This window comes from Ursus maritimus, unplaced genomic scaffold (assembly GCF_017311325.1).
Source record: "Ursus maritimus isolate PB19 unplaced genomic scaffold, ASM1731132v1 scaffold_14, whole genome shotgun sequence".
In the NCBI taxonomy this organism is placed as follows: domain Eukaryota; kingdom Metazoa; phylum Chordata; class Mammalia; order Carnivora; family Ursidae; genus Ursus; species Ursus maritimus.
Window position 1 is genome coordinate 41,680,201 of NW_024423786.1, and position 15,594 is coordinate 41,695,794.

Genomic DNA, 15,594 nt, shown 5'->3' on the forward strand with positions numbered 1-15,594 from the left:
CTCAGGTTCAGAGCCCTTGTCCTTCCGGGGCCGCAAGCATACTGGGTATGATTTGCTGTCTTCGCAGAGACTGGAGCGCTGAATGGCCAGCCTGAGTGTCTCCCAAGACAGCAGGTCCTGGCAAAAGGTAGAGTGTCCTGACTTGATTTCACATTCACCTAGAATTTCCCAAGAGCTTTCAACCAAAGCTGCTCATAGGATTTCCCCACACTGCTTATTAAATGTGTTGTCTGTCTGTCATTGAGCCATCAAAATGTTCCCCCAATTCCAACGTACCTTAAAGTGGCCTTCTGCTCCCAGAAGGGTCTGCTGGCTACCATCACTCTTCCTCTGTGGCCAGGAACCTCACCTACACAGTCTTTCCCAAGCAGATGGCTCTGTCAGAGAAGAGCATCTGCTGAAAGGAGGTGGGGGTGGGGGTGGGGTAGGGTGCTGCTTAAAATTATGCAATCTTCAAACATCTTGAAAACCTTTCCAGCCACTCAATTTCAGTGCTCTGGGGCAAAGCCCCAGTGTAGTTATCAGGCTGGGGGGCGGGGAAGGTGGGCGGCTTGGAAATCCCGGAGGCCAGCCCCAGGGGTTGGGTCCCATCTCACCTGGGGCAGGATGAAAGCAGGAACCCGGCCCAGGGCAGGGGGCAGTAGGAGCGAGGAGGTGCAGGAACTGCCGCGCTAGCCTGAGGGACTGCGGGAAGTGCCTGGCCAGGCGCGGGGAGCGAGACCGACGGGCCACAGAGGCAGAGGCGTGGTGGTGCGGGCAGAAGGGAGGCCAAGTCCGTGGGGGCGCCTGGGCGGGGTGGGGGGGCACGGGGAGCGCCCCGTGGGCGGCCACTGGGGGGCGCCCGCGCGGCCGGGGCAGGGGCGCCCGCATTCCCCACGCGGCGGACGCCGGCGCGGGCTGCCGATGGGGGGCGCCGTCGCGAGAGGAGCACCGCGGCGCCTTGGCTGCTACTCCCGAATGGAGCCCAGGGGGTGCAGGACGCCGGCCCGCAGGCAGGGCCCCCAGGGCCCCGGGGCGTCTGCCTTTCCGCTGCTGCTGCTGCTGCTGCTGCTGCCTCCGAGGCCCACGGGTGAGTCCCGCCCCCCACCCCGCACCCCCCACCCCCCACCCTACGCTCTCGCCGGGCCTCGTCTGAAGCCCTCTGCGTCCTTCCGCAGGCTGTCTGGCGGGCCAAGCGCCAGGGGCACCGTCTCAGCCTGCTTCCGTCGACCCTGGGGTCCCGTGTGCGCCCAGTGCCACCTGTCCCTCAGACGGGCCTCGCCTCCCCCTCCAGTCCCCCACCGACCCGTCGCAGCCCGTGACCCTCCAGACCCAGACGGTGTCTGCTGCTAACGGCGGTGACGCCGGCTTTCTCAGTGAGTACCATGGACTCCCTGGGGGAGGAGGGTGGGGAGCAGTCTGAAGGACCTCTGACCCCTGGGGACCGAGGGGGGAACGGAGGAGGAAGGGGGCAGGGAGGCGTGAGAAGAGGTCTGGGGTGGGCTGCATGTTCCCGCCTCTCTGAACTGACCCAGGCTCCCAGCCCAGGACTTAGGGGATCTCCAGCACAGCTTTCAGGGGGCCTTCCCGTGGGTGTCTCGGGGGGGCCCCCACCTTCTGCCCAGCAGTGGCTTTCTAGCATGTCGAACGAAGACCCACAGAATTACTTCTTATCCTGGAACTCAGTGCCCACAATTTAGCTGCCACAGAAAGCCTCTCACACACGACCTAGTGCGCGCAGACACCCCCTCTCTTGTGTGGGGCTTGACACACCCTGGCGCTGGCGCATGCGCACTGATCTCACACTCTGCTAACCCACCCTGGGAAGCCACTGGGGGTGGGCTGCTGTGAGGCTGGATACGTGCATCTTCAGTCTGAGAACTTTTCCAAAGTGGCTGTACCCGCAGACACTTCCTCCAGCTGGGAACCCTCACCCATACTTGGGGTCAGGGCCACTGAATTTTGCCTGGCAGGTGCGTGGAGCAGAGCCTCCCTGTGCTGCTGCAAGTCTGCCCTTCCCCGAGGACTGGGGCGCTCGGCAGCTTTGGTGTGGGCTCACTGCTGGGGTGTCACCCTTGGGGTGTGTGTGTTCCTGCCCACGGCCCATTTTTCTCTTGGGTTGTCTCACTGCATCACAGGAAGATTCCCAGAGGAGGGAGAGTGGTCTGCCTTGGCCGAAGTCGGGGTGTGGGGGGGTGGCAGATGGAAACATGAATGAGCTTCTGAAGGATCTGGTCAGAGCCCAGGGCCGGTGCATCAGCCCAGGGCTGGTGGCTGGGAATGCTCTAGGGCCCTGGGCTGTGGGAGCAGGTGGAGGGATACCTGGGGAGAGCTGAGGCCCTTTGGAGGCTGCAGACCTCAGTCTTCATGTGGAAAAAGAGAAATCCCTGTGGGCAGAGAGAATCGCTGCAGGGATGTGGGCCACAGCTGGAGGGGTAGGAGACGGGGCTGAGGGGAGGGCGAGGGAAGGCGCCTTGCGATGGGGCTGCAAGGTCCCATCCCACATCAAGCTCTCACCTTCCTCCTCAGCCTGCGGCTCTTCCCACGAGCAGGACCCCACCCTCAGGGACCCAGAGGCCATGGCTCGGCGGTGGCCGTGGATGGTCAGCGTGCAGGCCAATGGCACCCATGTCTGCGCAGGTACCCTCATTGCCTCCCGGTGGGTGCTGACGGCTGCCCACTGCGTGATCCAGTGAGTCGGGGCCTGGGCGGGCGGGTGGAAAGTTGTTGGGAGCTCATCCTGCCAGCTGGTCCTTCCAGCAGCAGCCTCGCCCTCTGCAGAGCGCTGTGGTCCCAGCCCCAGCTTCCCTTACGCTCTCAGCAGGTGGAGGCCGAGTCCTGCTCCCTCACCTGGCTCCCCAGTCTTCAGCAGTTGTGCTGCCAATAGGCGGTGCCACTGGTCGGGCCTCCTTCTTCCCAGCCACAGAAAGACGATCCTAATTCTTTCATTCCACACCCTTTGCTTCACTTACTCCTTCTTTCCTTCCTTTGACCTGCAGCCTTTCACACTCCTTTGAAGTCAGGCCCTGGGCTGGGTCCTAGGGGCAGAGAGGGAACACATCACTCCTCTTGGGTTGCTGGGGAAGATAGATGAGAAGACAGGTGCTCACAGGGGAGTCTGGGCAGTGTGGGGACAAGAGAGAGGGCACGCCCACGTGCCGGGGCCAGGGCAGCGGCCTGCGGGCAGCATTCGCGCTGCTGTGGAAAAGCGTGCTCCCAGCGTAAGGGCCGACCAGGAGACTTGAGGGCCATGCTGGGAAAGGAGGCTGGAGGACGAGGCCGTGGCTGATGGCCTGCGCCCGGCCTCTGTCACTTCCAGGGCCTGGCATGGGGTGCCAGGCAGAGTCCAGAGTTTGGAACCAGAGAGGACTGGGTCCATGTCCCAGCTCTGCCACTTCCTAGCTGTTCGGCCTTGAGCTGTTTGCTGGACTTCTCTGAGCCTTGGTTTTCCTCTCCATAAAGTAAAGGGTTGTTGGAAAGGCGGGACCACACAGTGCAGTTGCAGGGCCCTGTTCACATCTGTTGGGAGAGAGGGGCTGGGGGGGGGGAACGCTTGAAGTAGGTTGGTGGCCTGCCTGGATTGACTCGGAGTGCAACAGTGGGGTGGAGGCTGGGGTGGGGTGCCTGGAGTGATGACGGACTCCCCTCGTGCTTCCCCCAGGGATAATTTTACCTATTCAGTGCGGCTGGGGAGCCCAAGGATTGACCAGATGTCTCCGACTACCTCCGACGTGCCGGTACCCCAGGTCATCCTGAACAAGCGGTACCGGTCCCATCGGTACTGGTCCTGGGTGGGCCGGGCCCACGACATTGCCCTCCTCAAGCTCATGTGGCCGCTTAAGTACAACAAGTACGTCTGGCCCATCTGCCTGCCGGGCTTGGACTTCGAGGTGAAGGACGGCGCCCTCTGCACCGTAACAGGCTGGGGACTCCCCAGGTTTGACGGTGAGTCAGAGCCTCCCCAGATCGGGGGGGGAGGGGGGGAGGCCCCGGGTCCAGGCCAGGGTCTCCCACGGACAGCTGTTTCTGAGACATCTTCCTGTCCGGCCCTGGTCTCCTTCCCCTTGGGGGTCGTGGCAGTGAGTGTGTCATGGCCGTCTAAGCCTTAGGGGTCCCAGATTGCCATGAGCCCTCAGCCCCACGCCAGGGCCTGTACACAGAACTTTCTGGAAGGCAGAGGGGCACAGCGTAATAGCTTGCTGTGTGCACGCAATCCAGGACGTCCAGGATTTCAAGCAGAACATCTTGCAGTGGGAGGAGCAGGGTTCTGTGACTGTAAGAAGTTTCCCCAAAGAGCCCACATGGTAGGCTCCGGGCAGTCTGCACCCCGAGTTTGGGAGCCCCCTGCCCCCAGTGGACCTCAAGCCCTTTATCAGCCCCAGGGATGGAGCAAGGCCCAAAAGCAGGAGTGTCATTGCAGGCCCATCCAGGGGGCATTTCCTCACGAGCTTTAGGAAGGCCCAGTCCATACAGGGAGTCCCTCTTTTTCACAAGACAGGTGCTCTTCCTTTTGGCTTCACAGAGCCATCTTGCCTAAAAGCAGCCCGCAGCGGCTCCAGCCTGGGGGTGGGGGTAGCTGTTGGTCTTTCCTGCCATGGCCTGTCTGGGGAATGGCTGGGGATGGTTGGAAGTCTGTCCTCCAGGGGCTCCGGCTAGAGACAGAGTCACACAGGAGAGAGGGAGGAGAGGAGGGGAGGACGCAGCGCCTGGGGCCCACAGAGGGGGGTCTGGGCTAGCTAGGGTGGAGGAGGCCTTGGGGAAGCCTTGACGAAGGAGGGATTTGGACCTGAGCGGGGCTGGGCAGGCCTCCGAGAGGGAAGGGCAGAAGCCAAGCTGCCGAGGTAGGAACAGAGCCCGCGGGTCCGACTCTGTTACGGGTGCGGCCAGGCCCGGCGAGGCTGGGCTGAGGGCAGCCTGCTCCAAAATCTCGAGGAGGGGCTCTTCAGAGGCCGGAGGAGCAGGCCAGGAACAGAGAGGACAGCCACCGGGCTGGCGGCAGGGAGAGCGCCACGCCTGAATGGTGGGGGACCTGTCCCCGCAGGCGTGTGGCCCCAGTTCCGGACGATTCACGAGAAGGGAGTCGTCATCCTGAACAGCAAGGAGTGTGACAAGTTATACCACAAGGTCTCCAAAATCCCCTCTCTGGTTCGGGTCGTGGACTCCCGGATGATCTGTGCGGAGGACCTGGACAGGGAGGCTTTCTGCTACGTAAGCACCTCCCTCCTTGCCCCCTCACCTCCAGGGGCACCTGGAATGGTGCAGGAATGGGGGGGGGGGCGCAGGGCAGCCCGGCTCAATGGAGAGGGGAGGGGAGGGGAGGATGGAGGGGGAGATGGGAGAGGAAGATGGGAGATGAGAGAGAAGAGGGGGCGGTGGGAGGAAGGGGGCTGGGAGCCTGGCATGAGAGAGGGGAGATGAGCCCCTCTGAGGGAGGTCTCCTGGGTCTGGACCTCAAGGGCCCCTCTCAGCTAGGTGACCCCCTGGGTTGGTGAGAGAGAGGTGGTGCGAGGGCTCCCTGCTTTGTCCTCGAGCTGGGGCATGTCCCCCTCCGGCCACACCCGGCCCCCCTGACCCATTTTGTTCCACACCCCTCCCCACAGGAGATAAGTGGAGAGCCCTTGGCCTGTTCTGTGGACACCACGTGGTACCTGGTGGGACTGGTGAGCTGGGGCCCAGGCTGCGGGAAGAGCGAGGCCCCGCCCATCTACCTGCAGGTCGCCGCCTACCAGCGCTGGATCTGGGAACGTGTCAATGGGCAGGCCCTGCCAGCACCATCCAGGGCCCTGCTCCTGCTGCTACCACTGCCCCTCGGCCTCCTTGCTGCCCTCTGACACCCTCGTGCTGCCCCCTGGGGTTGCCATCCTCACCCTCTGTGCCCAGAATGCTGCGGGGGTTGCTCTTCCAGCCCCGCAGGGCAGGGCAGGGCAGAGATGAGGTGCTCAATTAAACGCTTCTCTTGCCCAAGCTGCCTCCTTCCTGGGCCTGAGTGGGAGGTGAGCGAGCCAGATGGGGGTGGGAGGGGGAACTCCAGACTGTCTCTACTGAAAGGTACAGAGGTGCCCGGCCTGCCTCCATCTCTAGGTTTGGGGTGACTCCCGCAGAAAGTGGAGGGAGTGTATAGGGATGATGCTGGAGTCTAGAATGTACCATCCAGGCTGAAGCTGGGCTGCTGGGACACAGTGTGAGGCTGGGGCGAAGGGCAGTTCTGTCTGGGCTGGGGAGAGGAGCATGTTTTCTGTGATGCTTTCGTGGGAGTCAGGCTCTCCTTGACTCTGGCCTGTCTCCCGGCCAGCGGCTGGAACACACCCTTCATTGCCCTGCAGCACTGTAGTGAACTTTGACCTTCCAGCCCTGCACCTGCCCAGAACCTCAGGCAGGTGCCCACTGGGATCACACGTCGTCCATCAGCAGCCAGGCCTGTCCAGAAAAGACTAGTAGAGGCCCCAGGTCAGAGGCCAGGGAGCAGGGCCGATGCAGCCCAGGCCTGGACTTCCCCCAGGCTTTACCAGCTGCTTCTCTGTTGGACTTCAGAGGGCCCCTGCCCCTCTGGGCCACACAGAAACACTCTGGCCTGTATGCATAGTGTGACCTTTGCCACAACCTCAACCTTCTGCGTGAGAAGCCCACAGGCTGGACCGTGAGGCCAGAGTCTAGGTTCCTACCTGGCAGGGTGAGCACTCAGAGTCCCTAGCAGGGCCTCCGGCGTTTCTCTGCCCGCCCGCAGCTCCATGACCCATGTCGCCTGGATCCCCCTCCTTGTATCACGGTGATCCTGTTCTGGGTCAGGATCCAGACTCGACCCCTCTCGTGTCCCCAGCGCCGGGCCCAGGCCATGGTAGGCCTACTGCAGGCCACAGAGTGGAGGCGAGCGGGGTGGAGAGGGGGGGCTTCCTCCCAGGTCTCGATGCCCAGCGAGGCTGCCGCTGCCCCTCTGCCTCTCGGCCACCGCCTCTCCCTCTGGCTCCTCCCAGTTCAGGCTGGGAGAAAAGTCGGAGGACGCTTCTGCTTGGCGGGTGCCACCTGTCACAGCGGCATCACCCTCCACATCTATGCTCCAGGGACAGGACCTCCTCAGGGTCCGAGAAGGCACTCAGCTTTATTTACAAATCTCCGTGGGCTGCCAAGCCCCCCCTCCCCAGGAACCTCCCGTGTCTGCTTAGTTTCCAGGCCCAGATGTGCGCACCCCCGAGGAGGTCTGCCACCATCTGGAAACCCCTCTGCAGGTCCCCTCCCCAAAGATTTCGTCTCAGGGGGGTGTTGGGCCTTCACCCTCTGGTCAGAAGTAATTCTTTGAGGCGCTACAGTCGACGTGGTAGAGGAAGCTGTGTGTCGTTCTGCTCAGGGGGCGGAAGGCCCTCTGCGGTGACCCCCTAGGGCCCTGACATCCCCCACCACCTAGAAAGGACCACCGGCTCAGCCTAACACTCCCCTTGGCTTCTCCAGGACTCTCTGGGTCCCCAAGATGGGGCCCTGCTACCAGCTTCCTTCCCTTCTCCCTTTGCCCCGCTGGCCTCAGCCTTCTGCACCCCCGACCCACCGCTGCAGCCCCCAGCCCCGAACCCCCAGGCCTCGAGCTCGGCCTGCCCTCGGCCTCAGCTCCAGTGCGGCTGCCTGGCACATGGTGTCTGCTGGGCTGGAGTTCCCCTGCCTTCGGCTCTATTCATCTCCCCGGCCCTGACACCTGCTGGGCCTGGAGGAGTTCCCTGGCCACCAGGGCTGCTATCTAGAGAAGTCTGAGAGCCTCATGCTGCCAGAGCTTCCCCTAGTGACCCTCGTCTTCCTCGTGGCCAGCCTGGGTGTGGCCTCACACGCCAGCCCGTCCAGTTCGGCCATCTCCTTCCAAGAGGCAAGCCACGTCCCGTCACCCCCGTAGAGCCACTGCTGTTCCTGGCAGAAGGGACAGAGGCATGTCTCGGTGGGTGTGAGGCCACTCCACTCCGGATCTGCAGGGGGACAGTGGCACAAGACTGCCTTTGCTGAACGGCCATGGGGGTGAGGTGAAAGGAACGGAGTCCAGGCTGGGAGGCAGGACAACCAGGTGCAGTCTGGTCCCTGTCCCCCAGTGGGCTGTCAGGATGGGGCCTCAGCAGCCCCCTCAGAGCCAAGAAGAGGGTGTTCTGCAAACTCTATGGTCCATGGATGAGCTTGGAATCCCAGATGCCTGGACCCTGGCCAGGACTTGAACCCCAGGGCTAGCCAGCCCCAGCTGCCACCTCCAGGAAGCCCTCCTTATTTCTCCCCTTTCTTCTTCTTGGCCTCATTCTTCTCATCCTCCTCTACCTTGATGGCCACTGTGTCCACACTGTCCTTCTTCTTCTTTTTCTTCTTATCCTCTGTGGGGTAGAGGAGAGGTGGGTGGCAGGAGTGAGGCAGGGGGTCCTAGGGCCCACACCAGAGCCTCCCACACCCAGCCCTTCGCTGCTTCCTTCCAAACCTCTCCCACCTGCATAAGAGCTCCTTGTGTTACCTGCCTCACTCGGGCCCGTTTCGGGCTCTGGGCTCTAGGCACCAGAACCTAACTCGGGCAGAGGGGAGGAGCGGGGCCACTCTGGGTGGCAGGACGGAGGAGGTGGCTGGGTCAGCTGGGACAGGTGGCGGAGGGGGGTGGGGGGCCCCGGCCTGCTCACCTCCGGGGATCTCTGTGAGCTCGTTGAGGGGGGGCACTGTCTCCAGTTTGTCCGTGTACATCTTGGCTGCCTTCCGCTGCAGGTAACGGGCTTCGATCTCCTTCCGGGTCCGGGGCACGCGGCAGTTGAAGACGCAGCAGAGCGTGATGACTGTGGGGGGCACAGAGCAGGCTTGGCCGAGGCTGGCGCTCAGACACCCACGAACGGTCCCCACATTTCAGACCTGCCCTCACCTGCTTACGTGCATCTCACCCAGGAGCCTCTGGCAGAAGGCTCTGCGTTTAGACGGGACCCCTGTGGGCTCTGGATCCTTGACACGATCTCTTTTCCGAGCGGGGCTGACTCTCTTTTCAGGCAGGCCCCAGGGGCCGCTCTCGGAAGGGCCTGGCGCTGGGCTGCATGTGCTGCTGTCACTGCTCCTAACGATTTCTGGGGTCTCATACTTTCATTCTGCACTGGCCCCTAAGTCCTGCTGCTGGTCTCACCTTCTGACTAGACCGAGGCCCCTGGAGGGCAGGGCAGAGGCCTGCACCGGTGACTCAAGCGGCAGCCGCCCCGAGGCTGTCCCATGTTCCCACCCGGGCCTCTCGGCTCCTGGTGCTTCCTCCCCAGGCCCCTGAGAGGACCTCAGACACTGGAGGCTGTGGCCGTGTGCTCCTCGACCTCCTTGAGGACAAGCCGGGGCTTCTCCCGGCCTCGAGGGCCCACCAGAGGGCACAGACCCTGCCCTGGGGTGTTCACCTCAGACAGTCAACTCCAGGAGCGGTTTTCCAGCTGAAGGCAGCTGCGCCCACGCGAGCTGGGCCAGGGAACGGAGCTGGCCTGTCTAGTGACAGACAGGGCAGGGCAGGGCTGCCAGGACCGGGCTGGACTGAGTTTATTTTTCTAAGGCCCCACAGTCTGACCACCTTGGCCCGGGCCTCAGGGGAGGGGACCGGGCTGCTTCCTATTATAAGTCGGATGACAAGACTTAGCTTCCTGGCAGACTCCTGGGGGCAGGACGGCCAAGCAGGACAAGCCAGGCCTATTTTAGGGAAAATGGATCAGACCCACATAGCGGGGGCTGGAGCACATTATGGGGTCAGCTTGTGCAACCCCTTCAGCCAAATCTTCTGTGGCCTCACTGTTTCACCCAGATTCCCAGAATGAAAAAAAGAATGAATGAATGAATGAGTGAATGCGTGAGATGGTCTCAAAGCCTTTGCTCCTGAGGACAGAACCGGATAGACGGACGGGGGAGCTGGGGGCGCTGCATGAGACCCCAGCAGTAGGTCTGACTGTTCAGTGCTGTCCAGGGGCAAACAGCAAGCCTTTCTTACCCAAAGAGCTAGGTTCTGGTCTTCTCCAGGCCCTGGGTGTGTATGCCTACGGCCCCGATCCTACTGGCTTGGGCCACCTCTTCCAGCCCCCCCGCCGGGCATGTCCTCTCACCCTGCTTCCTCAGGCTCTCCACAGAGGCCTGGGCTTCGAAGGGAGCTCAGCTATGGGCACCTGGAGTGGGATGAAGACACCGCCCCTCGCTCCAGTCCTGCCCCACCCAGCCTGGCCTGGTCACTTCTCGTCAAAGAAGGAAAAAAAGAACGTGTCTCGGATGGAGTTCCAGGGCCCAGACAGGGGCTTGGAATGTGAGTCCCCAGGCTGGAGGGAACTCCAGAGGCGCCCCATCCAAGCCCAGCCCCTCTGCACAAGGTTCTGGGGTGACACGCCACAGACAGAGGTGCCACGTAAGCCCAAGTGGACTGGGCGGCAGGAAAGAGGCTTCGTCCCCAGGAGACAGGGCTGTGCCATCCCTACTCCCTAGGGCCCTGCACGGAAGGTGGCAAGTGGTGACCAGCTGCTCAGAGGCCTTGGGACTCTCCCTTAGTCTTTTCTAGGAAGCAGGGTGAGGCGTAGGAGCTGGTCTGCGGGCTTCAGGTCCAAGGGCCTGTTTGGGTCAGACACTGCAACTGTCTTGTGTGGCCCTAGGCACCGCCACCGTCTCGGGCCAAGCAGAGCCCAGAGAGGCCATTCTGTGTTTAGAGGCCCCTTGGTGCCCTCACTCCTGCTCCCTGGAGTGCCCCAAAGTGGCTCCCTGGGCCCGAACGCTACACTGTTCCTGCAGGCAGACGCCTCCCTGAACACTGCCTCTTGGTGCTGGAGTGTGGGGGGAGGGGGGGAAGGGGACATGCAGGGGGAGGGGGAGAGGGGCCACGGTTCCTTCTCTGGACACATGGGCTGGGGCTGCAGCCACAACCGGCTGTCAGCAGGGCCTCCACCAAGAGGCCTGACTAGTCCTTGCCTTGGCTAGGAGTGAAATGCAGCCTCTTGCTCGGATCCCGCTCCCACCCCAGCCCCGAAGAAACAGTGATGGTGGGGTGTGGATATTTTCCCACAAGGAGGCCCTTTCCAGTGCCAAGAGAGGCACATGCAAGTCAGATGTCCTTGTCTCCCTTGGAGTCCTTACATCTGGGTGGGCCGTCTTTGGGGCGCTGCCCTCCAGGGGGACCTCATCCTGGGACAGCTCCAGCTAGAACTTAAATGCCGCCCTCGCTGCCCGGACCGGGGGTGCACGCAGTGAAAATGCTAGAGGGGTTATCGGAGACCTTGCGTGGGGGCCGTTTCCTCCCACCTCTGCCTACCCCATCTTCTCTGCCTGGAATGCTTTTCCAGCTGCCCACCTGGCAAAACCTCACGCGTCCTCCCATGAGGTACAGCCAAGAGGACCCTCCTCTAGCAAGCTTGTGCAGGGGGAGTGGGGTTTTCTTTCCCTTCCTTGCCTGCGTCTCCCCCGATCCTTTTGTGTTTAGGAACCTTCGTCAGACTCTACGTTGTACCCAGTGGCCTCCCCCCATCACGTTGGCATTTCTCTGCCCCGCCTTTCCCCAGTTGCAGACCCCTGCTCTGGAAGGGCTGAAAGGAGCATGCCAAGCCCGTTTCTGTTGTGAGTTTGCTTCAGCAACTCCCAGTCCCAGGAGAGGAAGGGGTCTCCTGCTTTTAATTGAGGGGGGTGTGAGTCATTCCAGGGGAACAGGAGTTGACAAGGCATGGTCTGAAGCCTGGGAGCCACATTTGCCGGGTGTCTGGGGAGCCTCTAGGCATAGCTGCGGCCAAGGATGGCCTTGCTGGAGCCTCTGGGCGTGGGCCCTTTAAGCGGGCCAAACTGCAGGAAAAGCATCAGGAGGCCAGCGATAGGGAAAAATGACACGTCCTCATCCTGGTTCAGTGGAGTCCCCTGTAATTACTGTAATTGCCATGTGGCTGTGTCCCAGTTGGGCAGAATACTTCAGGTCACCACCAGCCTGTCAGCCCTCCACAGGGACTTTGTGTAGATCAGGGGGTGCCAGAAACCACAGTGGGCCTCCTGCGGGCGACTGGCCTGCTTGCACTGCCCGGAATTGCTGCTCTGAGCCCCTGGGGGGTGGTGCTGGTGGAGGCGGGGGGGCGGGGGGGGACGGGAGGCAGGGGGTGCTGTGCTCCTGCAGCGGCCTGGGGGGAGGGCGGGGAGCAGCTACTCACTGATGGACAACACGAAGAGCGAGAAGATGCCCACCACGTGCCAGAGGCGCATGTCCCAGAACACCACTGTCTCCTTGGTCAGCGGGGGCGGCTTGGGCTTGGGCGGGGCCGTGCTGGGCTGCAGGTCGGGAGAGAGGGAAGTGAAGCCAGGCAGAGGCCAGGGGCTGTGGCTGGGCCGAGAGAGGCAGCCCGAGCGTTCCAGAATCTCCTAGAATCAAGTGTCTTGGGTAGTCACAGCCAACGCCCTGGACCTTGGGAGTTTCCAGATTTAGAGCAAGAGAAGAAAGCAGAGCCCCAGGACCATGGAGCCAGGGAGACTTGGGGTACCGGGGTGCCTGGGGATGCTTGGGGACACCAAGGCCTGAAGGGGCAAAGGTGGATGGCTTGTCCCAATCAGATTCAAGTCCCCTTTGGGCAGCCTGGTCTTACCACCTGCTCCAGTCCTGGGCCCCCCAGGCAGATGGGGTCTCAGGACCAAGGCCAGAGACAAGGCGAGGCCGGTACCGTCCTGGGGGAATTTGCTCCCAAGCATTCTCAGTGTGGGGTGGGGTGTAGAGCTGGACTCAGGGCCCGTGGCTCTGCTGCCTGGCCAGGACCCCCACTGGGTGACCTCAACAGTTGCCTACCCTGCCAGAGTCACCTCTTCTGACCAGCGGCTAGGCCAGAGTCCTCCCAGTACAGGACCAGATAATTAGTCTGCAATGCGGCAGCGACACCTAGAGGCCAAACATTGTAAGCATGGCTGGAACAACGCCCAAGCAGAGCACAGCCTGCCACCTCCCACCATCCCAGTGGGGTCGGCCCCTTGCTCTGGGAGTCTAGGGGACATGGCCCTGCCCTGGGGGACTGAGGGAACAAGAGCCTGCCCGGTGGGTCTGGGCAGGACCTGTCCCTAACCTGAGGAGCTGAGAGGGAGATGACCCTACCTCTGTCACCAAGTTTGGCTGGGGGATGGGGGGTGGTGGTTAATGCTGAGGGAGAGAGGACCCTGGGGCATCTGGGGAATTCACTGTCTCCTGATTAACCAAATAAGGACAGACGTGGAGTCTCTTCGGGCTTTCTGGGAAGGAAAGGCAACTCACAGCTCAACCATCCATCCGGTCTTTCCCCTGATTCCGTGTGCATGGACTGGGCACCTACCACAAGTCAGGTGCTTCCTCGTCTAAAGAAGGCTGCCCTTCAGCATATCCCAGGTAATCTCTGTGCTTGGGATTGGTACATGATTCCCCAGCTCTTTTCGCTTAACCAGGGTACACTGGGCTGGGCGACTTCTTACCTCTAGGCCTCAATTTCTGTCTGTACCTTGAGTGGGGGCGGTTCCAGGGCTCTCTGGGAAGCTCTCTCTACCCAATCAGAATGGTAACATGATGAGAAGATACCCCTCCTCAGCGTCATCCCAGGGCCTGGATCCATTTGCAGGGTCAGGCACATGTATGTGGGGTCAAGGAACATGTGTGTGGGATCGGGCGCATCTGTGGGTTCAGGGCACATGTGTGTGGGGCTAGGCACATATTTGTGGGTACAGGGCACACGTGTGGTCGGAGTACGCATGTGCGGGCAGACACATGTCTGTAGAGTGAGGGCCAGGGTCTGGGCAGTGGCGGGGTTCCCTACCCTAAGGCTCCGTGTGCTTGGTCCGGCTGGGCTGTATGGCTGGAAGACACTCAGGTCCAGAGAAAAGATCTCAGATTCTGAACTCGGGCAGCTGAGAGCCCACTTCTGACAACTTCTCCTTCTAGCCTTGTTCCGGGTGCAATTGAGCTTATGATCTCACCCCGATAGGGATCTTGGGTAGAGGGTAACAGGTAAGAGTCGGGCATCTGTGTGGTGGGCACTGCTGGAGGTCTAAACTCTAAAGCTTGGGAGCCCCGGCCTCCATCAGATGGAGAATGATGCCCGTAGGGGCTGTCTTGGGTGGTGCTGTGGACGCCAGCCCTACCCATCCTTCTGGTGCTTCCCTGGATCCCCTGGGCTCAGCCAGGCCCTTGCTTAGGCTGTAGGCAGATGGCAGGCAGATGGACTCCAAAGGCAATTTCCCTTGATGAGCAGGGAGAAGATGTGCTCCTGGGGGCTGAGGGGAAGAGTCCTTGGCTCAGAACTGACATGACCCCCACCCTCAGCCTTCTCCCACACCCAGGCCAGCTCAGTTTCTGCACCTGAGGCCTCGGGGCAGCCAATAGGGGCCCAGGTACACTCTGTGGGGCTCAAGCCAGCCTGGCTCCCCTTACAGGGACACTGGAGCTGACATCTGACTCCAGGCCAGCCTTTTGATTACATCCTCTGGTCAGCAGCACAGACAGGATAATATCGGGGTACAGGGCTCTGTCTTCTTGTCTCTTGGACCTTCAGGTTCGGGGTTGTGTCCTGTTAGGTCCTCAGGATAAGACTCTTGTCCTCCCTCTCCCATCCTGTCCCCTGGTACCCGCCCTCAAGGGCTCTCCTGGGCGCCTTGCTGTCTCTTGCCCTTCTGTCTCTCTGCCCTCTCCTCTCTGTTCCTTGCACAGGCTCTGAACTCTGCTTCTCCTGGCCCTGCCTCCTGGGCCTTCTCCCTCTGGCCTCGTGTGCCAGAATTCTGGTTCTGGTCTGCCACTTTGACTCCCCTTCATTGCTCAGCAGGAATGAGGGACAGAGAGGACCGGGAGGCTGCAATGGCCCCCACTCTTCCCCTCCCAGCCCTCCCAGGTCCTGGGCAAGCTCCTGGCCAACCACCCCAGCCACCCTCCTTACCTCTTGCTGGGTTATTTTAGCAGCTCCCCCAGCTCTCCCAACTATGTGCCCTTTTCCAATTTATCCTCCTCCTTCCGTACCAGGACTCATCCACGACTCTCCCCTGCTCAGAGACCTTGCCGGCTCTCCGTTATCACCCGGGACGAAGTAAGACCCCAGAGGCCTGGGTCCTGCCCTGCCTGCACCTCCCCTCCAGGGCCAAGAGCTCCACAGGGAGCTGCACTCAACACATGGCTGCTCTATAAAGGGTCTCCTCATCTTCCTGCCCCCAGCCTCCAGCTTGGAAAAGCCCTCACCTCCTTCCCAAGGCTATGTCTCCCCCATCAGGCAGGGGACCCTGAAGGATTTCTCGAAGCAGAAGCTTTTTCCTCCAGCAGACCCTAAGATCAGGGACTAGATATCCTCTATCAGACTAGAGGTCATCGAAGCCAAGAACTTATGCCTCCCCCACCCCTCCCCGAACCCCATTAGACCAAAGGCAAGACATAAGGGCTGAGCAAAGCTCTATCCCCAATCAGACCGGGAATCCTTATGATCAGGGTGAGTCTCCCTGACCGGACTCATGTTCCTGAAATCTGGGGCTGTGCCCTCCCATCAGACTGGGGACCCTGGGGTTGGGGGCTGCGTCTCCCACCCCAGCGCTGTGGGCAGGGCCGTGTCACCCCATGAATCCAGGTCTGCTGGGGCAGTTGGAAGGGAAAAAGCTAGCTCCCAGTCAGAAGGGCGTCCCCTAAAGCCTCTGCTCAGCCGCTCACAGCCTCCCCCC

General features: G+C 61.7%; 2 protein-coding genes across 2 annotated transcripts in view; one reads left to right on the forward strand and one right to left on the reverse strand.

Moving 5' to 3' along the window:
- The first annotated feature begins 903 nt into the window (after positions 1-903).
- On the forward strand, positions 904-5,943 carry LOC103675125 (serine protease 50). The gene is made up of 6 exons (XM_040628244.1): positions 904-1,069; positions 1,158-1,355; positions 2,509-2,671; positions 3,641-3,924; positions 5,021-5,187; positions 5,580-5,943. The coding sequence occupies exons 1-6, from the start codon at positions 904-906 to the stop codon at positions 5,808-5,810; spliced, it is 1,209 nt and encodes a 402-aa protein (XP_040484178.1). The 3' UTR covers positions 5,811-5,943.
- A 2,265-nt stretch (positions 5,944-8,208) lies between these two features.
- The window catches only part of TMIE (transmembrane inner ear), a 7,516-nt gene continuing 130 nt past the window's right edge, over positions 8,209-15,594 (reverse strand). Inside the window, exons 2-4 of the mRNA XM_040628159.1 lie at positions 12,102-12,219; positions 8,607-8,756; positions 8,209-8,312 (exon numbers count right to left, since the gene is read on the reverse strand). Of these exons, the coding sequence (XP_040484093.1) occupies positions 8,209-8,312; positions 8,607-8,756; positions 12,102-12,219 (372 nt within the window). The remainder of the gene's footprint in view (positions 8,313-8,606; positions 8,757-12,101; positions 12,220-15,594) is intronic.

Coding starts and splice junctions, on each gene's coding strand:
- LOC103675125 (XM_040628244.1), top strand. CDS start 904: ATGGGGGGCGCCGTCGCGAGAGGAGCACCGCGGCGCCTTGGCTGCTAC. Junction 1,070..1,157: donor GCTGCCTCCGAGGCCCACGG/GTGAGTCCCGCC, acceptor GTCCTTCCGCAG/GCTGTCTGGCGGGCCAAGCG. Junction 5,188..5,579: donor ACAGGGAGGCTTTCTGCTAC/GTAAGCACCTCC, acceptor CCCTCCCCACAG/GAGATAAGTGGAGAGCCCTT.